The sequence below is a fragment of the Nicotiana tomentosiformis genome, chromosome 4 (assembly GCF_000390325.3).
Source record: "Nicotiana tomentosiformis chromosome 4, ASM39032v3, whole genome shotgun sequence".
Lineage (NCBI taxonomy): Eukaryota > Viridiplantae > Streptophyta > Magnoliopsida > Solanales > Solanaceae > Nicotiana > Nicotiana tomentosiformis.
In genome coordinates, this window is record NC_090815.1 from 60,409,445 (window position 1) to 60,435,862 (window position 26,418).

The window sequence follows — 26,418 nt, forward strand, 5'->3', positions numbered from 1 at the left end:
AACACTGGAATCATCTACACAATCACTTAAGAGAAATTTTAAGATCAAAAGCCTAGGGTTCCTTATTGTTCTTTTCTTTTCGTTTTTGAGTATTGTAGTTGCTTCGAACTTGAAGTTTTTGGGTCTTAAGAAATGAAGAGAGTCTTCGTTTGGTCCGTTGCCCTAAAAAAGGTCAGTACATCCCTCATCTCTCTCTTTTGCTCATCTCATCTAGTTATTGGTTTCATCTTTTGACCTAGTCTTGTTTGAATTGAACTTTCTTCTTTTCATGAATACCAATAGCTCCACTGTACACATCCTGTTAGGATTAAGTTGTCATTCCCTCATAAAATAAGTCATGATCATATTTTGTTATAGTTGACTGGTGGTTGTTTAGCTTTCCCATGATTAGTTAAAATCTTCAAATACATTTTCCATTCAAAACCTACTTGGTATAGTAATTCCCCGTCTTTAATCTCTTTGAACTACTATTGGTTTTTGTGAAGCTTATAGGCATCTATTATTAATTTATCTTCCATAAAAAGTAAGACTTAGTTATTCTGTATTAATCAAGTGATAACTTTTAAAAGTTGAAGCATGACTACTTTACATTTAGATACTAAACTAGACTTATGCCTAAGTTAAACTCATTTTAATACAATGATTTCCTTTATCTATAACTCCTTCTCCTCATGGCATGTTTAACCTGATTCTGTAATGTGCAAAGCTCCCCTGTCTATATGAAGTCATAACTTCACTTGAAGTGTTCATGTAACTAACTGAATACTGTATGTTCCTGTTTGATTCATGATTTTATGCTCTGACCTGAACCACCCCAGTCTTTTCCCTATGAGGACCTTTGTTGATCCTTAAACAAAATATGATCCTTAAACCCTATGAGGACCTTTGTTGATACTGTCTGAACATGATGACTTGTCAAGGTTAATGCTGTTAGGGACATAACTCTATTGAACCCTTAGGGATTCCATGTTCAAATCTATGATTTTGTAGTCATTTTAAAAGTCCAATCTTGTATCTGATATCTTTTGTAAAAATTGTTAGCCATGACTTTTCTGTCTAAATCTTTATTGATGACCCTTAAAGTGCTAAGTAGTATCATCAACCCATGCATATGTTAGAAGCAAACCAATCAGTTCATAGTTGGTTTGCCAGGGACAGGAACATCTGTATCTTTTGTGTTGTTGCATATATGAACCCTGTATAGCTTGCCTTTCCTTTGAGTGTGCTCTTCTCTAATGTTCAGACCTTTACAGTATGCTTGTGATGTTTCTACTCCTCTCATGTGTGTGTTCTAAAGTTAGACCTTTAAATTCACTTGATATGTATTCTTTTATTTGGTATCAAATGTAGATTACGTGTTCTTATGATAGGAAGGAAAGTATTTTTTTTATGGTAAGTATTTTTTTTTATGTTTCTACTCCTCTCATGTGTGTGCTCGTGCCCCAGCTGCAGTTCGTCATGGTAGGGCTATGTGAGTCACCCTGTTCATTCGGCACTTCCAGCCGCCAGTGGTATTCTGGCTACTCCTAGGCCCCAGGAGCCTTATTATGCACCGCTAGTGTCTAGTGTACCTCCTGCACGGGGTGCTTTCAGTGGTCAGTCTAGTCGACCTGGCCCGAGCCAGTCGCAGTAGCCACGCCTTCCGAGAGCTTGTTTTGAGTATGGTGATACTCGCCATATGGTGAGGGATTGCCCCAGACTTAGGAGGGGTGCACCTCCACAGACTACTCAGGCACCGCATGCTCCACCGAGTCCCCAGGCTTTGATTACAGCACCAACTACCACTCTACCTCCTCAGCCAACTCGAGGTGGAGGTCGGGCAGGTATAGGTCACCCTAGAGGGGGAGGCCAGGCCAGATACTATGTTATTCCTTCTTCTACAGAGGCATTTGCATCCGACTCTATCATTACATGTATTATTCCGGTTTGTCATAGAGATGCGTCAGTCTTATTTGATCCAGGCTCCACTTATTCCTATGTGTCATCTTATTTTGCTCCATATTTGGGCGTATCCCTTGATTCTTTAAGTTCTCCTATTTATGTATCTACACCTGTGGGGATTCCATTGTTGTTGACCATGTGAATCGGTCGTGTTTGATTGTTCTGAGTAGTTTTAAGACCAAAGCCGATTTGTTATTGCTCAGTATGGTAGACTTTGATATTATTTTGGATATGGACTGGTTGTCACACAATTATGCTATTCTTGATTGTCACGCCAAGATCGTGACGCTGGCTATGCCAGGATTACCACGGTTAGAGTGGAGAGGTAACTTAGATTATACTCCCAGCAGATTTATTTTATTTCTTAAAGCTCAACTAATGGTTAAGAAGGGGTGTGACGCGTATCTAGCTTATGTGAGAGATGTCAGTATTGATACCCCCTACGGTTGAGTCCGTTCCAACAGTGAGGGATTATCCCAATGTATTTCCAGCTGATCTTCCAGGCATGACGTCCGACAGGGATATCGATTTTGGTATTGATTTGTTGCCGGGCACTCAGCCCATCTCTATTCCTCTATATCGTATGGCTCCTCCTGAGTTGAAGGAACAGTTACAAGAATTGCTTGATAAGGGCTTCACTTGGCCCAATGTGTCACCTTGGGGTCCCCCGGTCTTGTTTGTGAAGAAGAAGGATGGTTCTATGCGTATGTGCATTGATTATCGCCAGTTGAACAAAGTTACAGTGAAGAACATGTATCCATTACCTCGCATTGATGACCTATTTGATCAATTACAGGGTACCAGAGTGTTTTCTAAGATTGACTTGCATTTAGGCTATCATCAGCTGAAGATTCAGGACCCAAATATCCCGAAGACTGCTTTCAGGACTCAGTATGATCACTACGAGTTCCTTGTGATGTCATTTGGGCTGACCAATGCCCCAGTAGCATTCATGCATTTGATGCACAATGTATTTTGGCCCTATCTTGATTCATTCATCATTGTGTTTATTGACGACATTATGGTGTACTCTCGGAGTCGAGAGGATCATGAGTAGCACCTGAGGACTGTGCTTCATACCTTGATAGAAAAGAAGTTATATGTAAAATTCTCAAAGTGTGAGTTCTGACTAGATTCAGTGGCATTTTTGGGACACATAGTGTTGAGTGAGGGAATCAAGTTAGATCCGAAGAAGGTTGAGGCAGTGCAGAGTTGGCCTAGACCATCCTCGGCTATGAAGATCCAGAGTTTTCTTGGTTTAGCGGGGTACTACCATCGATTTGTAGAGGGTTTCTCATCTATTGGAGCACCTATGACCAGGCTGACCCAGAAGGGTGCTCTATTCAGGTGGATAGAGGAGTTTGAGGAGAGCTTTCAAAAGCTTAAGACAACTTTGACTACAACCCCAATATTGGTATTGCCTACATGTTCGGGGTCTTATACCGTATATTGTGATGCGTTGTGGATTGGTCTCGGCGCGGTGTTGATGCAGGACGGTAGGGTGATTGCCTACGCATCTAGACAACTGAAGGTGCATAAAAAGAACTATCCGGTCCATGACCTTGAGTTAGCAGCTATTGTTCATGCCTTGAAGATTTGGCGGCACTATTTGTACGGTGTCCCTTGCGAAATCTACACTGACCATCGGAGTTTGCAGCATCTGTTCAAACAGAAGGATCTTAACTTGCGTTAGTGGAGGTGGTTAGAGCTACTTAAGGATTATGATATCACTATTCTATACCATCCTGGGAAGGCCAATGTAGTGGCTGATGCCTTGAGTCGCTTGGCAGAGAGTTTGGGGAGCCTAGCATATCTACCAGCAGCAAAGAGGCCATTGGCTTTGGATGTTCATACTTTGGCCGACCAGTTTGTTAGATTGGATGTTTCTGAGCCGAGTCGAGTTTTGGCTTGTGTGGTTTCTCAGTCTTCTCTTTATGATCGTATTAGGGAGCGTCAGTATAATGATCCCCATTTGCTTGTCCTTAAGGACACGATTCAGCATGGTGATGGTAAGGAGGTCACTATTGGAGATGATGGTGCATTGAGGATGCAGGGAAGGCTATGTGTGCCCAATGTAGATGGTTTGCGTGAGTTGATTCTCCAGGAGGCTCACAGTTCACGGTACTCCATTCATCCGGGTGTCGCAAAGATGTATCAGGACTTGAGGCAGCATTATTAGTGGAGGAGAATGAAGAAGGACATAGTAGAGTATGTAGCTCGGTGTCTAAATTTCCAGCAGGTGAAGTATGAGCATCAGCGTTTAGGTGGATTGCTTCAGAAGCTAGACATTCCGGAGTGGAAATGGGAGCGGATCACTATGGATTTTGTTGTTGGTCTTCCACAGACTCAGAAGAATTTTGATGTAGTTTGGGTGATTGTGGATAGGCTGACTAAGTCAGCTCATTTCATTCCGGTAATGTCTAATTATTCTTCCGAGCAACTGGCTCGAGTTTATATCCGCTAGATTATCAGGCTTCATGGCGTGCCGGGGTACGTAGTTTACATCGCGGTTCTGGAGAGCCGTACATCATGAGTTGGGTACTCGGGTTGAGTTGAACACAGCATTTCACCTTCAGACGGACGGGCAGTCCGAGCGCACTATTCAGATACTGGAGGATATGCTCCGGGCATGTGTGATGAAGTTTGGGGGTTCTTGGGATCAGTTCTTGCCTCTTGCGGAGTTTACCTACAACAACAGTTATCAATCGAGCATTCAGATGGCACCATATGAGGCTCTGTATGGTAGGCGGTGTCGGTCCTAGTAGGTTGGTTCGAGTCGAGCAAGGCTACGCTATTGGGTACAAACTTGGTTCAGGATGCTTTGGCGAAGGTTAAGGTGATTCAGGATTGACTTCGCATAGCCCAGTCCAGACAAAAGAGTTATGCGGATCAAAAGGTTTGCGATGTTGCATTCATGGTTGGTGTCATGAGGTTCGGTAAGAAGGGTAAGCTGAGCCCAAGGTTTATTGGCTCGTTTGAGGTGTTGTGGCGAGCTGGGGAGGTTTCTTATGATCTTGCCTTGCCTCCCATCTAGTAGGAGTTCATCCAATATTCCATGTTTCTATGTTCCGGAAGTATCACGGCGATCCGTCTCATGTGCTAGATTTCAGCTCAGTCCAGTTGGACAAGGATCTATCTTATGTTGAGGAGCCAATGGCTATTTTGGACAGGCAGGTTCGAAAGTTGAGATCAAAGAACATTGCTTCAGTGAAGGTTCAGTGGAGGGGTCAACCGGTGGAGGAGGCGACGTGGGAGACTAAACATGATATGCGCAGCCGTTATCCTCACCTTTTCACCACTTCAGGTATGTCTCTATGCTCGTTCGAGGATGAACGATTATTTTAAGAGGGGTAGGATGTAACGACACGGCCGGTCATTTTGAGAGTATTATCCCCGATTCCCTATTTACTACCTTCCCCGTATGATTTTATGCTTATGTGACTTGCCGGGAGGTTTTGTTTTTGGTTACGAAGTGATTTTGGACACTTAGTCCCTAAAACGGAAGCGTAAGTTCTAGGATTTTGACCGTAGTTAGAAATGTGTGAAGACAGCTCCGGAATGGAGTTTCCTCCATTCCGTTAGCTCTGTTGGTTGATTTTGGACTTAGGAGCGTGTCCAGATTGTGAATTGGAGGTCTGTAGCTGAACTAGGCTTGAAATGGCGAAAGTTAAATTTTTGAGAAGTTTGATCGGGCGTAGACTTTTTGATATCGGGGTCGGATTCCGATTCTGGAAGTTGGAGTAGATCCGTAATGTCGAATATGACTTGTGTGCAAAATTTGAGGTCAATGGGATGTGATTTGATAGGTCTCGGCATCGGTTGTAGAAGTTTGAAGTTTCAAAGTTCATTAAGCTTGAATTGGGGTGCGATTCGTGTTTTTATTGTTATTTGATGTGATTTGAGGGCTCGACTAAGTTCATATGGTGTTTTAGGACTTGTTGGTATATTTGGTTGAGGTCCCAGGGGCCTCGGGTGGATTCCAGGTGGTTAACGGACTAGATTTGGACTTGTTGGAATTGCAAAAAAATCTGTTGCATCAGTTGCTGGTTTCCTTCATCGCGTTAGCGAGAGAGGCCTCGTGTCCGCGTAAGGCATCTGGGAAGCCAGTTGTGTTTTGTTCTTCACGTTCGCGATATGGTTCCCGTATTCACGAAGCTTTGGAGCATTGAGCCTACGCGTTCGCGATAGGGACCTTGCATCCGCGTAGAGGAAAGGGCAGGGGGTCCAGGCATTTAGCCTATGCGTTCGCGATGAGGTTCCCGCGTTCGCGTAGGGTCGGGCTGTGTAAGCTCCACGTTCGTGATTGGTCCATCACGTGTGCGAAGGATGTTTTTGGACTGAAGCATTTTATGCTTCGCAAACGCGAGGATGGTTCCACCTTCGCGAAGAAGGAATCACTAGGCAGTTATAAACATTTCAAAAACGAGGGTTTTGCCATTTTTATCAAAACATGAGATAGAGAGCTCGGAACTGGACGAGATTTTGAGGGGTTTTCAGAGACATCGATTGGGTAATGATTCTTCACTTGTTTTTGGTTATACCCCAATAATCTATCATTAATTTCATCATTTAATTAAGGATTTGGGTTGAATAAATTGGGGAAAATGTTGGAAAGTTCTTCAACCGAATTTTGGGGTTTTGATTGAAATTTTGGTATCGGATTTGAGTAATTTTGGTACGAGTAAACTCGTGATTGAATGGGTGTTCGTATTTTGTGACTTTTACCCGATTTCGAGACGTGGGCCCGGTCGACCTTTTGGGGCGATTTTCTAAATTCTTGTTAAAGCCTTGATTTCATTAATTAGAGTAGTTTATTATAGTTGTATTTATAGTGTGTAATTGCTTTTGGCTAGATTTGGGCGATCTAGAGTTGGAAAGTTGAGGAAAGGTTATTCTTACTGATTGATTGAGCTTTGTTCGAGGTAAGTGGCTTGCCTAACCTTGTGTGGGATAAATTCCCTTAGGATTTGGTACTGTTGTGATACTTCTGTGATATGTGAGTGCCATGTGCACGAGGTGACGAGCGCGTACACGGGCTAATTGTTATAAAACCCGGTTTTTACTGAGCAGTAACCTGTTACATCTTAATTGAGTTATACCAGCATGTGTAGTTATCCTGTTAGCCTAATATCACATTTCTATGTGTCTTAATTGCTTATTTGAAACCTGTACAACATGCTTAGTTGATTTTCTATTTTTCCTTGACTTGTATTTAGTCATAAACTGTAGGATTTCTTGCTGTAATTGTTGTTTCCCCTGATTTCAAGCTGTGTGTTTACTTTTGGGACTACGAGGCAGTACCTCGGGAGATCACCCTGTATATTTATTTTTGGGACTACGAGGCGGTACCTTGGGAGATTCCCCCTGCATATTTACTTTTGGGACTACGATGCGGTACCTCGAAAGATCCCCTATTGAGAATTTACTTTTGAGACTACGAGACGGTATCTCGGGAGTGCCCCCGTTGTTTATCCCTATGTGCTGTGCTATTATCTTTCTGTATTTTCTCCTTGTTAAATTTCTAGTCTCTTATTACATTGCTATATTTTTCTGCCTTAAATTATTATATACCAGTAGGGCACTGACCTGATCTCGTCACTACTCTACCGAGGTTAGGCTTAGCACTTACTGGGTACCGTTTGTGGTGTACTCATGCTACTCTTCTGCAGAAATATAGTATGAGTACACCACAGCGGTACCAAGTAAGTATCAAGACTAACCTCAGTAGAGTAGTGATGAGGGACAGTCAAGACACCTACTAGACTAGATAACCTGAAAAAGTATAGGTATAGAACTAATAGAGTACGATATCTTTACAGAACTACGCATAATGACAACAATAACACGGTGCTTGCAATAGGAAATAGAAGCAACAATTAGCAGCGGGACACCACAAGTAATAACACAGTAGAGTAAGCTGGACACAGTTTAAATCCGATGAAAAACAAATAAAGGAAAGACAAGTAGCAAATCGATAAGAATAACCGCTTTACACCAGGTTTATCCAATAATCCCCACGAGGTACCAAACCTAAAAAATATTCACAATTCATAGGTCCCGATTCGTGAACCCTAATTACTTGGCATCTTGTGCCCTCATTACAACTGGTAACTACACGGACGACGCACGTGCCAATAGAACAATTCTCACATAGAAGGCAAGTAGATGAGGGTATGTATGAATGATCAATAACATCAGGATCCACGTTCTTAAACCGATAGGGGTGAATAATTACGTGTATACTTGTGCAAGTGTTCTATCACAGTTCAGGCCAAAGAGTAAGAGTAGAGGAAATGCACGGCACATAAGAAACGATCCCCACAATTTGCACAAGGTAAAATTCACACACATTAGGCACGCCACTACATAATTATCAACAACAACAATGCCCTCAGGCCATCCCAAGTCATCACAAATCAATCCCCGACATTGCCCGCCTTGTCTGTCCACGTGCACAATAAATAATTAAATGCCAGCTTTATCTCACCGCACGCATGATACGCTCAAATTACACCTAAATAAATGGTGTAAGGTGGTCAATGTCAAATATAATAATCCAACTAGGTTGGGGTTGAATCCCACAAGGAATAGGTGTGAAACGATTACTTGAATAGTGTGCAACTTGACTTAGGTCATAATTCTATAAAAGTTAGCTTGAAAATGGTGTTGTAATTATGTGTAGTAAAGAAGAGATTGTATTGTGAGAATTTATTTAATTTGATTAAGGAAACCAAGGTTGTGTCCCCATCGATGGAATGTAATGCTATCAGTATTAATATGATATATTTCTAATGGAAAGTCCTTTGATATGCAAATGGTTTCTAAGTGACTACCCAATATTTCCCAATAGTTGAGTATTATCTTCTCTTTAATATTTTCCCAAATATAAAAGAGTTGTAATTAAAAATAACCAATTTATTCCAAATAGAACCCACTTATTCCTAGGCGATTCTATTAAACAAGGTTTAAAATCTTGAGTTTTTGATATTCAATTCTACCAAACCCTAACCCACTTTTCCAAGTGAAGATAGAGTGAAATGGAATTAGTTAATGTTTGCAACCACTAACAACACATGAAGCATACGAACTGAATAAATATCAACCAACCATTATATATATATATATTCAATGGTAAATACCCATTAACATTACACCCATCTAGAGTCCACAACCTTAGTAGTTAAAACTAACTACTCATACTAGAATCTAAGAACAGAGCGATAAATAAAGTCATAAAACTTACAAAGATACAAGATTCTTTCTTCAAACGTCTCCAAAATAATGGTGCATTCAATGCTCTAAAAGTAGCCTCTTTTTCTAACTCAATACCCCACAAAAACCCTAGTAAATCTATTTATAGTGGACTAAAAGTCGGGGTCAAGATTTGACAAAAATGCCCTAACAGAGCCCTTCTGCGACCGCATAATGGTCGCAGACCATGTATGCGGTCTGCATAGTTGAAAATTGCATCGCAAAATTTTAGATATTCAAGCCTATATTTCCACCGCATTTCCATTATGCGGCCGCATATCAGTTATGCGACCGCATTTTCCATCACACAAGTGCTACGCAGATTCTTCAGTTGTAATTATGCGGTCATTATGCGATCGAAGAAGTGTTATGCGACTGCATAATGGACCGCATATTCTTCTCTTCAGTTGACCAACAAACGGCTTTAGTTTGCGGTGAGTATGCGATCGCATATTACTTCTGTGTTCGCATACTTGCAGCATTCCTGCCCTTTTGTGGCTTTTTGACTTCTTTTTCATGTTTTTGGGTCTTCAAGTCTCATGCACCATAAAACACCAAAACTTCATAAGAATTAACTAAAAATGCATTGAAAGACGAGCTAAAGTCTATTTAATTGGTATCAAAAATTCCAAAATTCTACGGCACATCAACACCCCTAACTTAAACTCTTACTTGTCCTCAAGCAACTAAAATAAAATTATTCTATCCTATACTACTCCTATTTCCGACATGTCACAAAATAGTAGTTCTTGTAGATGGTTTTGACTGTCAGCTAACAAGCATGTAATTTCTTTTATTTACCCTTCATGGAAGATAACTATCATTTAACAATTCGATTAATCAACTTGTGAACTTCGAGCCTCAACCAAAATGACAAAATGCTACTCACAGCTAAGTGTGTACTTGTATTCTACTTCAAGAATCTCACTTCTGCTAAATCTTGCAATTCATGCGCGCTCACAACAACGAAAATCCCCAACTCACACATATATACAGGGGATGCAATCAAAACACTCTTGCACTCGGAAAGAAAGCATGAACTATTCAACACAACATAGTTCCAGCCCTCAAGTGAATGCAAGGCAACTCAAAGCTTTTATCACATGATATGTAAGATTATGAGTAAGCATAAAGTGAAAGAGCGAGCCTCAAGTTCACAAGAATGACTAACCATATATATAAATATGTATATATATATATATATATATATATATATATATATATATATATATATATATATATGTATGTATGTATATACATATTTATACATATATGTATATATTTATAGATATATATATTTTTATAGATATATACAAAAGACGGAAGGGTACAATTTAAAAAAAAAATTCATTACATGTTTGAAACTAGACAATCAACACCAAACAAGTCAAAACATTACATGCTATTGTCGTGGTTCTACTATTACACCGTTGGAAAAGAACCCGGCAAAGAAAAACCAAAGGGAATTCATTGCTAGCTACCAATCTATATTATTAAAGAAAAGATTTTATGTACAATTGTTTACACAAAATATGACTACCCCACCCCCAACTTAAAAGCATGCATTGTCCCCAATGCATAGAGAATGTAAAAGCAAAGTTTAGGGGCTTCCTGGGGCACACTGGGCGCTCGGAGGGGCTGGAGCATCCTGGGCAGCTGTGGGGTCAACTGCTGGCACTGTGGCAGCAACCGGCGGAGCCTCGAACTGTGTGGTGGTGTCTGAGGCTGGAAAAGGAAGCTCCACCTGCTATGAGGCTGAGTCCAGTATCTGGGAGCTGCTAGCCTCTCCCAGTGATGATTGTGGGGTCGCTGGATGTGCCTTGGCGACCATGTCAGCAAGAGAATATGCAATTGTTATCTGCAAGTCTACTTCCTCTTCGTCCTGAGCATCTGTAGAAGTAGCCACTTGCTTACCCTTGTTGTCCCGCTAATCCTCAGTCTCCTCTACCAATGTGTCCTCATCGGTTTCCTCATCTTCAATCGCTCCCTCATCAGAGTCCCCTTCCGACTCTCCGAATCCTTCCTCTGAAGGAGTGTAAGTGTGTACAATGAAAGCTGGAGCTTTGAAGTCTCAACACCCTGTGCCTCCGGGTCTGTCATAACGTTTGTGAAGTCCAAATCCAAGCCCGAAATGGAGGTGCTTGTACCCTGCTCGCCGCCCTCCGGGAGAAGGGAGGTCAAGTCGAACTCTAAGTTCTGCATCTTGTGCAGGTCTGATTTCAGCTCATCAACATCTTTCCTGAGCCGAGGCATATCTCCAACTTTGCCTTGCTCGACCCTTTCAAGTCGCACTTCAAAGTGTGTTAGGCGATCTTCATAAGATTTATGCTCTTGTTGAAGAACGCTCACTGAGGCTTAGATGTGGCCTAATGCTTGCCGGATAAGATTCGGGAGTTCCTTTGTCAACCGGTCTACCTTAGCATTGGCGTGCTGGGCTAGTAGACCCATCTTTGAGAGAGTTGGTAAGGCAGCAAGTAGCTGTGTAATGGTTGGCTGAGGAGTGGCTATGAAGGTAGCTGGGGCAGAAGCAGTGTCAGGCAGTGAGGGGGCAGCAAGTGCAGGTGTTGTTGAGTCTGATGGATGAGGGAGTGAAGTCTCAGGTTGGATGTTTGTCTCCTTGTCTACTGCATCACTTATCCGAGTGATGTCAATATCTTGGAGAGCTTTCTCAATACGATCATGCTGTGGGATAGGGGGAACTCTCACAGCCTTACATAGAGCCGTGATCAAACACGGGAAAGGAAGGGATGTTTGTTTTTGGTTTGCTCTGATCCCCAACTCCCTGAATATGATATGTCCCACATCAATCTTTATGCCCGACATGATGCATGCAATGATGGGTGCCTTTTCAATATTTATGTCAGTTTCATTCCTAGTCGGCATCAGACGGGAGTAGACGAAGCTGAGCCAATATCAACCCTCCTGGGTGAAATCCCGCTTGTAAATCTTGTGGCGTGGGTCAATCCAGGAGGGGGTTCCCTTTTCTATGACAGAAGCAATCCAGGCATGCTCGTTGTCACTGTTGGCGAGTTTGGCATCATACTCAGCCGTGCCTGACGACCAGTCCTCAAAGTATAGGTCATTAATGGTACCTGCATCACAGAGTACTTGAACCCCTCGAACTTGGACGGATTGCAGAAATAACATGTTCCTCTTTTTCTCACCATTTCTTGAGGCAGCATAAGAAGCATAGAACTCCCTCACAAGTGTCTCATTATACTCATTTGGGATTTTAGTGAAGAACTCCCATTGCCTCTTCGTAATGTTCTCGATCATGTGAGGGTAGTGCTCTTTCAGACCGTTTAGACTCAATTGCTTCTCCTCAATAATGTTTCTCTTTTCTATTCCTTCTTTGTATAGTTTCCATGAGCCTGGGACCCCAAATCTTAGATCTTCCCCACCCTTCCGTCGTGATTCAGCTTGTAGGTCAATGGATGGCAGGAGGTCAATCTGTGCCTCCTCTTCTTCAGACTGGGAGGAGTGTTCAAAAGTGTTACGGGTTGTTTCAAGCCGTGGACGTTTAGACTGTTGTGCCTGTTGGTTCAGAGCAGCAGCCCATTTCTTTCCACGAACGGGTTGTGATCGCATTGCAAGAGACTTCTTTGGTTCCATTCCTGTCAATGAAACAGTGTGTGGGGTGGATATAGCATAGGGATCATGTTGATAGAAAATGAAAGAGGCAAACAACTTATGCGATGGGTTATGCGATCGCACAACCACTTTGCGGACCGCAAACCCATCTCAGAATTACACTCCCAGAAGGTAACCAATTATGCGATTGCAAAAACCACCGCAAAGTTTGTTATGCGAACGCAAAACAGTCGCATGTCTATTCACAACAAAGCAATTTTTCTGACCTTGTTTGATGTAGCTTTGCAGTCAGCAAAACAAGTTTGCGACCGCATACTCTATCGCAAAATCATATTATACCAGGCCACCTAGGGTTCTAGTTTGCGGCGACTTTGCGGACCGCAAACCAATTATGTGAACCGTAAAGATCATCTTCCTCAGTCAAAACTGGTCATACCCCTCACTTATAGGACTCCTATCACTCGAATGCAAAAATTTACTCACCTAGATCCCCACTGATCAGGTTTGAGAGGAAGGGGAAAGAAAGGGAATCAAGCACATGCCATTGTTCAACATAATTACGAGAAAGAGGGAAGAGAATCACATACCAAATATCTGTGCAAGGTAAAAATTAATTATGAGATATGAATGGGGTGAATCTTTCCGCAATGCTGATCCTTGCTATGTGATTTTATGTGTGATTCGATTTTTTTTGGCTTTTTCTTCTGTTTCTTTTGTTTTTGTATTTTTGATATTGTGTGTGTTGTAAAGTGTTCATGTGTGAGTGGTAGTGAAGGTATACGAAAGGTTTAGGGTCTTATACCTGAGCATTTTGTGGTGAGCAAATTGATCGCATAACACATTATGTGGTCGCATATGTGTTATGCGATGGATTTAGGACTGGGTTGCTCACCTTTATTTTGCGACGCATTCTACGGTCGCATAGTTGTTATGCGTGCTGCAGAATTTGAAACCTTACCGCATCTTTGCGGACCCAAATTTACAATTTCACTAACTGTGTCTGCGACTACTATGCGGTTCGCAAAGTCATTATGCGACCGCATAGTTGCCGCAAACCCCCGATTCTCCTTTTCTTCACTTGCCTCAGTCCTTGCACCTTGTTTCATGGTATTTTGGGTTACCTGCATTCTAACACACACGTCAACCTGCTCAACACCAACAACTAAACCTACAGAAATGAAAAAAAAAACTAACAAAAAGGTGTTACTACACATGGGTTGCCTCCCAAGAAGCGCTTGATTTTACGTCGCGGCACGATGATGTTGGTCCCGTTTGGGCTACTCAGTGGTGGGGGTTGGTGTAGGACTATCCTTGAGAGAAAATTGTTCTACCAAGTGCCTTTCTCCTATTGTGCCGAGGTAATGCTTAAACCGTTGGCCATTTACTTTGAAAGTTTGAGTTCCGTCATCCGACTCCAATTCAATAGCACCATAAGGAGACACATTCATAACTTTAAACGGGCCAAACCATTTGGATTTGAGTTTGCCCGGAAATAACTTGAGTCTTGAGTTGAAAAGTAAGACCAAGTCACCAAATTTGAATTCCCGCTTTAAGATCTTCTTGACATGAACAAACTTCATTCTCTCCTTATACATGGCTACACTCTCATAGACATGGAGAGAGAGTTCTTCCATCTCATTGAGTTGTGTCATTCTCAGGTTAGCAGCTTCAGCCCAGTCAAGATTCAACTTTTTCAGAGCCGACATGGCTTTGTGTTCAAGCTCCATAAGCAAATGAGACGCCTTACCAAAAACCAACCAGTATGGTGAGGTGCCAATGGGAGTCTTAAATGCTATGCGATATGCCTACAATGCATCATCTCGCTTCCTTAACCAGTCGGTCCTATTTGCATTGACAGTTTTTCCTAGGATGTTTTTAATCTCCCTGTTGGAAACTTCAACCTGACCACTCGACTGAGGATGATAAGGTGTGGCCACCTTTAGCTTTACGCCATACTTTTCGAGCAGCCCGGTGAAAGCCTTTTTGCAAAAATGAGAACCACCATCACTAAGGATGGCCTTGGGAGTACCAAACCGTGTGAATATGTTCTTCTTCAAGAATGTGGTCACACTCCTTGCCTCATTGTTGGGTAAGGCGATTGCCTCGACCCACTTGGAGACATAGTCCACAACCACCAAGATATATATCATGCCATAAGAGCTCATGAAGGGACCCATGAAATCGATCCCCCATACATCAAAGATCTCGACCTCCATTACAAAATTCATAGGCATCTCATGCCTGTCACGCCCCGAACCTAGGAGCGAGACAAGCACCCGGTGCCTCACCTAACCTGGCGTACCAAATTGCGACTAAGGGACTCTGAACACATAATGTCATACTTTGGCCATGGGGCCACCTTGCAAGACAATTTGTGAAGCAAAATATAAAACTGAATGGAAACTAGCGCTAACTAAACATCAATATAAAGCTAGGCTGAAAAGGCCGTCATAGCTACTACAGCTGACAAACCACCAAATTATACATACCAGGCCTACAAACCCAACATACTGCACTAACCAACAGGATATGTCTACAAGCCTCTACTGATAGATGTACTATGATCGGAACAGGGCCCCGACCTACCCATAACATATATACAGATATACATAAGATGTACACAACACTCTAGACCTGGCAACTCCGAAAGACGTGGAGCTTACCGATCAGGCTGAACTCGGGAAACACCTACTGAGGAGATCTACTCGTCTGTCTATCTGAACCTGCATGCATGAAATGCAGCGTCCCCGGAAAAGGGACGTCAGTACGAAATAATGTACCGAGTATGTAAGGCAATAACATAACTGAAAATCGAAACTGAACTGATAATATAATAACTGGAAGTAACTGGGAGTCAAAGATGATCTGGAGATATACTTACCTGCTGATAGTGACTCAACTCCTTCAATGTAGTAAGTAAAATAATTGTACGGCCTTATAAGGCTCGGTATATATAACTGCTGTGCCATAGTAGGCTCGCTCATAGGCGCTCGGCCATACTAGGCTATGTATCTCGACCATGCTGGGCTCGCTCATAGGCGCTCGGCCACAGTAGGCTCGGTATATAACTTTCCATCTGATCAGAGGTTGCCCAATAGGGGCCTGCCCATCGATTATAGCTCGATGGTAATGAAAATACTGTAATACTGTATATATAGGCTTGCTGCTCTCTTGACTGGAAGAAGACAATACTAAAATTGAATATAGAGTCTCGATAAGGAATAATATTGTAACTTATGAGACTAGAATAGTGTGAATAAATTCATGAATATGAACTTCTCTTTTTGTCTCATTACTAACACATGTAGCTACGAGATCATGCCAAAATGAAGGAAGGCTTAGCCTTAACATACCTTATCACAATCTTTCCAATCACCAAGTTGAACTCACCTCTTCGCACCTTAATCTACAAGAATGATAATAATACTATCGTTAAGTTACGAAAGGTACAACTATCGCACAACGAACGACAAACCTATTTTGTATTAAAACGGGCAGCATCTCCCCTATAATCCTTACTTCCTCCAAATTCAAGATAACACCAACAATACAAGAACAGAACAATAACAACATATATACATCATTTTCCAGCCCTATATACACCATCAAATACTACAAAACAGCCCAACACACCCCAATCTCTTCGTACACAAAACGACCACCGTAGTAGTGTCAAACGACCCGAAAATGTTATGATGAACGACCAGCCAACCACCCTACATTTATATGGTGTTTATAAACCCCCTTCCTCCTCCAAAACTCCACAAAATAGTAGTAAAACATGCAGCCCAACAGCAACACAAAACAGTCCACAAAACAGTCCGCTACAAGTGAATAACTCGAACTCACGGCTTCCGATCACCGTCCCTTGAGTTCTTACAAGTATAGAACGACTTACCATGAATTTACAGAAGAAAAATTGGATGAAAGAGAGCAGTAAACTCACCTTATTTGTTGGATAACTCAGCTCTTATCTTGGTTCTTCAAACTCTAGGTTTTACCTCCAATTGGAACTTGAAAGGGAGAGAAAATCAATTAGGGTTTGTGGGAAATTTTTGGGAGGATTCTTTGCAGAGCTTATGTCTGGTTATTATGCTCTATTTTAAGTCTAATATATGAAAAAAATAGGCCCTTAAAAGGCCTCTTTGGACGACCCGAAATGGCCCATTTTTGGGCTTTCATTTAAGCAAGTAGGTGACACACCTACTTGTCACCTAGCAGCTTGCGCAGTATCGCACAAATGCCCATATCTTTCTACTCCAATGTTGTATTGACAAACGGTTTAATGCGTTGGAAAATATACTCATAGATCTTTAATTTGATGGGTGGAACACCCCATAACTCTAAGTATATTGGGAGAAAATCGCAGTTACATTTGACCCAAAATTTCAGTAAAACTTATGAGTGTAACTTGTGATGACTTTCATCGACTTTTGTTCCACAACTCGCTTGACATTAAAACATAACACACGGATGTCATACGACTAATATAAATCATAACATAATCTCCTTATCATGTTAATCACCCTAGTCTCACCCTAAAGGTACATGTTATAACATTCCCAACTTGTCGACTTTCGACGAAACATTGTTTTATTTAATTGCTTTAGCTTCTGAACTGTCCAACCCTCTTTGTACTTGTTGTTCATGATCTTCAATATTTGTAACCTCAGAGGTAACATGATTAACTTACTTTATATACTTTTAAATATTATCTCATTTTTGGTCCTACATTAGTTTGCTTACGACGCATTTTTACGTACGAAAATATAGGGTGTAACAATGCCTTTTAGAAATTTACCCTTGTATTTGACATTGATCACAAGCCTTGACCATTTGATTTGCGTCATGGTAGATCGATGGCCAATAGTATCCACATTCGAGCACTTTTGCTGCCGTCCGGTTTCCTCCATGATGGACCCCAACCGGGGAGTCATGGCATGCCTTGAGAATTGGCATTACCTCATCTTCCGGAACACATCGCCGAATGATGTTGTCAGCACAAATACGGAACAAAAATGACTTCTCCCAATAGTATTGCCTATACTCCCGCAAGAACTTTTTTTTTTGATAAGCTTCCAATCCATCGAGAACAAGGTCACTAACCAAGAAGTTGGCAATATCGGCATACCAAGGAGCGAATGTGCCAGACAATGCCAATATGTGCTCATTTGGAAAGGCATCATTGATTTCAAGGTTCTCTTTTTGCCTCCCTGCTTCTTCAAGCCTAGATAGGTGATCCGCAACTTGATTTTCTATCCCTTTTCAATCCTTGACTTTAAAGTCAAACTCTTGCAACAAAAGGACCCGCCGAATCAATCTAGGTTTGGCATCCTTCTTCACCATAAGATAGTGAAGAGCAACATAATCGGTGTAAACTATCACTTTGGACCGCAACAAATTGGTCCGAAATTTTTCAAATGCATAGACAATGGCAAGAAGTCCTTGCTCAGTCATAGTATAATTCATTTGAGCACCATTGAGTGTCTTGCTTGCATAGTAGACAGGGTGAAGGATTTTGTTATGCCGTTGACCAAGCACCGCCCCAATAGCGACACCACTGGCGTCACACATGAGTTCAAATGGAAGGGACCAATCGGGTGTGACAATAATAGGTGCCGTGGTGAGCTTTTCTTTCAATTCTTCAAAAGCTTTGAGACACTTCTCATCAAATACAAACTTTGCATCTTTTTCAAGGAGCTTGCACATGGGATTTGTAATTTTTGAGAAGTCCTTGATAAAATGTCTATAGAAGCTGGCGTGCCCCAAAAAGCTCTGGACACCTTTTGCTAAAGTGGGTGGAGGAAGCTTGGAAATGATTTCAATCTTTGCACGGTCAACCTCTATGCCTTGTTTGGAAATTTTGTGGCCCAAAACAATGACCTCGTCCACCATGAAGTGGCACTTCTCCCAGTTTAGCACAAGGTTTGTTTCTTCGCATCTTTTGAGCACTTGTTTAAGATTGTCAAGACAATGCTCAAAGGAATCACCCACTACAGAGAAGTCATCCATAAACACCTCTAGGAAGTTTTCCACCATGTCCGAGAAGATTTACATCATGCATCGTTGAAAGGTAGCCGGGGCGTTGCATAACCGAAATGGCATACGGCTAAAGGCAAAAGTCCCATATGGGCATGTGAATATTGTCTTCTCTTGATCTTCCAAGGAGATGTTGATTTGGTTGTAGCCGGAATATCCATCCAAGAAGTAATAGAATGACCTTCCTACTAGCCGATCAAGCATTTGATCAATAAAAGGCATAGGAAAATGGACTTTGCACGTGGCACTGTTGAGCTTCCGGTAATCCATGCAAACTCTCCATCCGGTCACAGTTCTCGTTGGGATGAGCTCATTTTTCTCATTTTGGATCACGGTCATGCCTCCTTTCTTCGGTACACATTGCACCGGGCTCATCCAAAAACTATCGGGAATGGGGTAGACTACCCCGACATCTAACCACTTGATGATTTCCTTCTTCACCACCTCTTGCATGGAAGGGTTTAACCTTCTTTGATGCTCCACACTAGGTTTACTTTCTTGCTCCAATTGTATCTTGTGCTCACAAATTTCGGTGGGAATCCCTCGGATGTCCGCTATTGTCTACCCAATGGCTTGTTGGTGTTCCCTTAGGACATTCAACAAATGATCTACCTGCACATCATTCAACAAAGAATAAATGATTACCGGTAAATTATAATTAGCGCCAAGAAATTTATACCTTAAGTGCGGTGGAAATGGCTTGAGTTCAAGTTGTGGCGGCTAAATAATTGAAGGCTTGGTGGGGGGAGTGAATCTATTCTCTAAGTCAAGAGAAATTTGCTTTGGTGCATAAGTGTAGGACCCACGTCCTTCTAATGCATTCAGCGATTCCATGTACCCCTCCATGTATTCACAAGGGTGAGAAGGAGCGTGTCTATTTTCGAGAACCAATTTGGATTTATGCCGGAGCGTTTGACTACAGAAGCCATCCACCTTGTTAGGAGATTGATGGAGCAGTATAGAGAGAGAAAGAAGGACTTGCATATGGTGTTCATCGACTTAGAAAAGGTGTACGATAAAGTTCCGAGGGAGGTTTTGTGGCGATGTTTGGAGGCTAGAGATGTACATGTGGCCTACATTAGGTTGATTACGGACATGTATGATGGAGCAAAGACGCGAGTGAGGACGGTGGGTGGGGACTCAGCCTTTTTTTGTTTGCTCTGGTGATGGACGTACTGACGCACCACATCCAAGGGGAGGTGCCGTGGTGTATGCTATTTGCAGATGATATTGTATTGATCGACGAGACGCGAGACGGTGTGAATGCACAGTTAAAGGTATGGAGGCAGACCCTAGAATCTAAAGGTTTCAAGTTGAGCAAGTCCAAGACAGAATACTTGGACTGTAATTTCAGTGACGAGACTCAAGGAGAGGAAGGGGAGGTATGGCTGGACTCGCAAGTCATCCCCAGGAGAGGGAGTTTTAAGTACCTTGGGTCTATTATTCAGGGGGTGGGCAGATTGATGAATATGTACACATCGTATTGGGGCGGGATGGATGAAATGGAGACTCGCTTCCGGTGTTTTGTGTGACAAGAAGGTGCCACCGAAACTTAAGGGTAAGTTCTACAGAGTGGTGGTAAGACCAACGATGTTGTATCACTACAAAAAAAATAGTGTTTAGCGACGGACGTATTTCGTCGCTAAACCACTTATTTCCGTCGCTACAGTTGTTTAGCAACGGATTCAAGTTTGTCTTAAAAATGCTTGTAGCTAGGCTCATAGTGACGAAAAACACCAAACCGTCGCAGGATTAGCGACGGAATATATCTGTAGCAAATTTTAGTGATGGAAATAGCCGTCGCTATATTTCTTGTTTCTGTCGCTATTTTGACGAAATTTATCGCTACGATACATAACAAAATTCGTCGTTTGTTCTTACTAGCAACGAAAGCGTCTGTCGCTAGTCGTGTTATAGCTAATTCTCCCTGCTTTGTGCAATAAAAACCTTTTGTCGCCAATTCGTCGCAAGATTTAATTTTACGCTGTAATTTTAGCTACGAAAAATATTCGTCACTAATTTATTTTTAATCTATTACTAATTTTTAAAAATTCTTTTTATTTATTATTTTAAATGTACTCTGTTCAAGCATATTACATAAAAGCTATTAAATACCTTAATAAAAAGTCACTGATATTAATATAAATTAACAATATATTCAACAAGGTCCAAAATATATAGCATAATGCATATAATGGTATCGTTAAGTACAAAAAATCCACAAGGATTAATAATAAAGTCCAAACAAAATAGGCTAACTATGTGAGGCTGGAGAGTTACGGTCATTATCGGAACCCAATGCATAAACCTCATCAACGTTAGCAGCAGTAGAAGATGTAGGAACTGTAGGTGCCATATCTGATGGGTGGTTGGTAAGATCAGTATTTGGCTGATGCGAGGGTAAGGAAACTAATTCACATACTCGCTCAACGATTACAGAAACTATATGATCTGTCAGTGCAGGAATCAATCGCATCACTAACTCATCCAGATTCCCTGTCGGTGTTGATTGAGCATATGGAGGTGTTGCTGACGATAAAGTATCAGATCCAAAAGAGTCATGAAGATTTGGCCCGTAGTAGCATTTTGCTTGAGATCCAAGATCATATACTCTTCATTTCTTTTCTCCTCCTGCGGCTTGATAATATTCTTTACACTGATCAATATCAGATTGAGTCTGTGTTTGTTGTTGTGATATCTCCTGATATTTTTCCTGTAGAAGAGTTAATAATTAGTGAAATAGAAAGACTAAAGAATATTGAGCATTCAATTTACAAAATAAAAAAATATATGAAAGTAAAGTCAATAAAATTATTTAAAAAGTTGTCTTACATGTACGATTTGAGATTTCTCGCCAACAAAAGATTTTCCATCATTACCATGTGTATGGACGTGCAAATGCAACTCACTTGGTGTTGGATCTCGACTTTTTTTAATAGCCTATGCAAAAGTTATTCAATTCAGAAGATTGACAAAAAAATGTTTGTGTAAAAATGAGATTGGAAATAACAAAAAGAATATACTAGTCTTTGTTGATCCATAATAACAACTATAGCCAACTGTTTTTGCCTCATATTATATTTTAAAGCAACAAAGCATCTAGAAATTTTCAATTATATATGTAGTAATGTAGCATTCATGTACTGCCAATTAATTCATGTAGCATCTAGAAATTTTTAATTATATAGATCCATAGAAGATAAATGTTTATTACTGAAAATAATGCCAGTAATAAACCAAGCCAAAACCTAAAGCTTTAACAATCATATGATGCGCAAGTTTTGCCAAACAAATCCGCCGCAACGCATCAAAAAATTGATTTGCTTCCTATTAAAATTATCCATAGAGAACCAAAAATTGAATTCACCATGGAGGATGTTAATGAGTTCACCATCAAAGAAGTTTTACGCCAAGCTATCGTCGTCAAGTTTTCTTATGGAAAACCAGATCTGCACGAGCTTAGACAGATTTTTCCAAAACAGTTCTAATACCGTGGTTACAAGTTCTGGGGGAGTATAGCATTACATATTCTCAAGGTGGTAAAGTGGCATATGGTGATCGACCTGCTGTCGCACTGGATAATTCAGCAGGTGTGAAGGCTAACGGTGTGGATGTTGTGGGGAAAGAACATGTAGGTGTTTTGGCATTAGATGATAAAGCTACTACAGGGTATAAGGCAGTGAATTTAGAAGCTAAACAGTCTCAAGTTTTAGCAGGAATTGTGCAGGATGTTGTTGGTAATGGAAGTAGGGTACGTGAAGTTGGTCAAGGATCCGATGTTAAATCCCAACATAGAACAACTATTAATGTTGTTGTAACAGTTCCAGTTACAACAGCTCTTAATAGGGTTGCTAAGGAATTGAAGGCTTCTACGGTTGTTGTGTTAGATCGAGGTTTAGTTGGTATTTCTAAGGGTCCAGCTGCTGCGCAAAAAGCTGATGAAGCTGCGCATCAAGTGTCACGACCCAAACCAATGGGCCATGAGGAGTGCCCGAGTCCTACCTGTCGAACACCCCTAAGCACGTGTCTAAGATATAACATGAATTAAGGGTAGGTCATGAATAACATCTGTCATTAAACTGTTGAATCACATGAATAACATACGTGAGAAAAATATGTCCAAAAGACATATATACATATACATGCGGAATACGGTAGGGCGAGCCGACAAGGCTGCTATAGACAACTATTTATCCAAAATTAAAAGCCGACAAAACCACATACTATCCAACTATACATGACTGCCTACAGACCTCTAATAGAGTGTACAATCGTATAAAGGACAGGACTAGGCCCCGTCGTACCCATATCTACATACCAAAAATAGCGTACCAAAACTAGTAACAGCTCCGGATCAAGAAGAGCACACCAACTCTCGCTGATCAAGGATCCTAAAAAGGGGGACCGTCAGCTTGTCTACCTATACTACGGGCATGAAACGCAGTGTCCCCAAGGAAAAGGGACGTCAGTACGAATAATGTACCGAGTATATATGTCACAAAAATCAGTACATAAAAGACATAAATAAAACATGGAGTAAAGGAATCCGCCCGTAAGTCTAAATAACTTTGTGAATCCTGAAATATTTATAAGTCATGCATGTGCGTATAAATGTCATATCATGCACAGGTATATGGGTACATAACATCATCCAGCCTCTGAGGGCATCCCGTCATATCATCTCGGCCTCTGTGAGCGAAATCATCACGTATACCAACTGATCAGGTAGTGGTGCGTATATAACGCCGTAACCTTTTCCCATATCCCATATACATATAATATACGCGTATATAATGCCATCTGGTCATGGGTCAATGTACATGTATAAATGAATGCAATGCATAATGAAGTAAGTCAATAAGATCTTTCGGATAAACTTTATCAACTTACGTATTTTTCTAAGACCCATGAACAAATAATATAATAATAGAACACATGGGAAATCAAGAACATAGGCACTCCTAGTACTTCTATGAATAGAGCCATTTATGAAAGTTGTGTGTTTACTCGTTTCATTTGTATCATATGGATCATGCCAAAAGGAAAGAAGGTGTTACACCCCATGTTTTCGTACGTGAAAGTACGCCATAAATAAATTGATGGAAGCTCGTAAATGAGATGTTACATCCCACATTTTCGTATGTTAAAGTTTCATCGTAAGTTAATCGACGTAAAATTCGGGAATGAGGTTATTTTGAAATTATAAGCATTATGCTATTTCAAACACGTGATGAGTAAATTTGTGAAGGAAAAAGGGTAAGCAAATCAAAGAAAAGGAATTTCGTCAAAGTTTGACATTTTGGGATAAAATATGGCCCGAGCTAAAATACCCAGTATTTATGGACTAGCGCCATACAAGGTACCACATGACCATGATAGTAAGGTGTATAATGTATGTAAAAGTGAGTAGTATTTTAAATAAGTTGAGGTATTCTGAATTATATAGGTAATTGGTTAATTATTGGATAGTAGGAGATTATTAAGTTAATCAAGAGATTAGTGGTTGATTAATAATGATTTTGGATAAAGTTTGAACCCCATTAACGTGGCAGCCAAAGACTTTATATAAATGTGACTCTTGAATTCGCATGAAATGTGGCAAAACTTGGAAAATGTTTTGGCCAACTAAGCCACATGTGGGGCCCACCCCCACTTAGTAAAAGACTTCTCAAAAATCAAGAGAATGATGCTTGAATCAGAACACAAAGGATTCCAACACTAGCAATATTAATTCACTTTCCAAATAGCAACGTTGTTGCTAAGTTCTTAATGAAAGGTTTCTGCCAAGATTTACTTTGCATTGCAACGTGATTACTTCGAGCTTTTCATACGACTTGTTCCATATTTTGTCGCAATTAACGGGTGTTAGAGGATTGTCAGGAGAATCGACTCAGGTATGTTAAGGCTATCCCTTCTTTCCTTTTGGCATGATCTATACGACACGAACGAAACGAGCAAATTCACAATTTCCATAAATGACTCTATTCATAGAATCACTAGGGGTGTCTATATTCTTGATTCCCCATGTGAATTATTATTATTATATCTTCTGTTTATGGGTTTCAGAAAAATATGTATATGATAAAATTTATCCGACAGGCATATTATTTTTATGACATTCCGAGAAAATTTTATTAACGTATTTCTTATGCATTTCATGTATTTATACATGTACATTGACCCATGACCAGATGGTGTTATATACGTGTATATTATATGTATATGGGATATGGGAAAAGGTTATGGCGTTATATACGCACCACCACCTGATCAGTTGGTATACGTTGATGATTTGCCCACAGTGGTCGAAATGATATGATGGGATACCCTCAGAGGCTTGATGATGTTATGAACACATATACCTATGCATGGTATGACATTTATACGCATATGCATGACGTTATAAAAATAAAATAATTCACAGAGCTATACAAACATACATGTCGAGTCTTTTACTCCATGTTTCTCTCATGTATATTATTTACTGATTTTCACTCCTTACATGCTCGGTACATTATTTGTACTGACGTCCCTTTTGCCCGGGGACTCTGCGTTTCATGCCCGCAAGTCTCGATAGACAGGTCGAGAGTCCTCCAAGTAGACTATCAGTTCAGCGGAAGATGTTGGTATGCTCCATTTGCTTCGGAGTTGCTTGTTTGGTTAGTATGAGTTAGACGTGTATTTTTTGGTATGGCGGGACTCTGTCCCGACCTTTATGAAAATTATGTATCCTTAGAGGCTTGTAGACAGATGTCATTTACATGAAAGATTGTATGGCCTTGTCGGCCTATGTTCAGTGTACTAGTGGTTAATTTGGTCTTATAGGCCCGTATGTCTTGTGTATAAGTTGGTATTACATGTTGTATTCTACTTTTCTCACGACAGCCTTCCGGCTCAGTTATCTATGATAGTATGACATGAAAAGATACGTTATGTTGGTACTCGGTTGAGTAAGGTACCGGGTGCCCGTTGCAGCCCATCGATTTGGGTCGTGACAAAAGTGGTATCAGAGCAGTTCTGTCCTAGGGAGTCTACAAGTCGTGTCTAGTAGAGTCTTGTTTATGGGTGTGTTGTGCACCGCACTTATAAGCAAGAGGCTACAGGGCATTTAGGACTGTCACTCTTTCTTCTTACTCTAGATCGTGTGGTAGAGCTCAGTTGTAAGAACTCAATTTCCTAAACTCTATCTTATTCACAATACGATGATACCTATATCCAGAAAGACGGTTGGTAAGAGATATAGCTGTGGAAGAGTTGAGTCAGAGGAACTCAATTTTTGCATCATGCTTATGATGGATAAATATTAGGTATTCAGCGGATCATGTGTGTACTAAGATGTGTAAACTTCTTGATAACGATCCCTAAGGCAAGAATGTCTATCCACTCTTACGATAAAAAGGAATAAGAGAATAGGAAAGTAGACACAATTTTCAGCAAGTAAAAGAAGCAAGACGAAAAAGGGTACGAGCTACCCAGCTAATGAAGATTATCTCAGAGGAATATAAGCCTTTTGAGTTACCTTCAACAATAACAGAGATATGCACAATTGGCCACACCCATCTCATGTATGCCTTATGAGGGCTAACAGGTGTAGTT

General features: G+C 40.9%; 2 protein-coding genes and 2 long non-coding RNA genes across 4 annotated transcripts in view; 1 reads left to right on the forward strand and 3 right to left on the reverse strand.

Moving 5' to 3' along the window:
• Nucleotides 1-14,060: 14,060 nt before the first annotated feature.
• On the reverse strand, nucleotides 14,061-14,489 carry LOC138909772 (uncharacterized). The gene has a single exon (XM_070200986.1). The coding sequence runs from the start codon at nucleotides 14,487-14,489 to the stop codon at nucleotides 14,061-14,063; it is 429 nt and encodes a 142-aa protein (XP_070057087.1).
• Nucleotides 14,490-14,588: 99 nt separating this feature from the next.
• LOC138909773 (uncharacterized) lies at nucleotides 14,589-14,999 on the reverse strand. The gene has a single exon (XM_070200987.1). The coding sequence runs from the start codon at nucleotides 14,997-14,999 to the stop codon at nucleotides 14,589-14,591; it is 411 nt and encodes a 136-aa protein (XP_070057088.1).
• Nucleotides 15,000-20,938: 5,939 nt separating this feature from the next.
• LOC108948824 (uncharacterized) lies at nucleotides 20,939-21,785 on the reverse strand. Its single transcript, XR_001973605.3, has 2 exons — nucleotides 21,655-21,785; nucleotides 20,939-21,535 (listed from the first exon to the last, which is right to left on the reverse strand). It is a non-coding gene; the product is annotated as an uncharacterized lncRNA (long non-coding RNA).
• LOC138908961 (uncharacterized) overlaps nucleotides 21,124-26,418 on the forward strand; it is a 39,486-nt gene continuing 34,191 nt past the window's right edge. The window contains exon 1 of the long non-coding RNA XR_011415421.1: nucleotides 21,124-21,222. This is a non-coding gene — a long non-coding RNA (uncharacterized lncRNA). The remainder of the gene's footprint in view (nucleotides 21,223-26,418) is intronic.

What these genes read in the sequence shown, in the direction of transcription:
- LOC138909772 (XM_070200986.1), bottom strand. Translation starts at nt 14,489, where the DNA reads ATGTCGGCTCTGAAAAAGTTGAATCTTGACTGGGCTGAAGCTGCTAAC.
- LOC138909773 (XM_070200987.1), bottom strand. Translation starts at nt 14,999, where the DNA reads ATGGAGGTCGAGATCTTTGATGTATGGGGGATCGATTTCATGGGTCCC.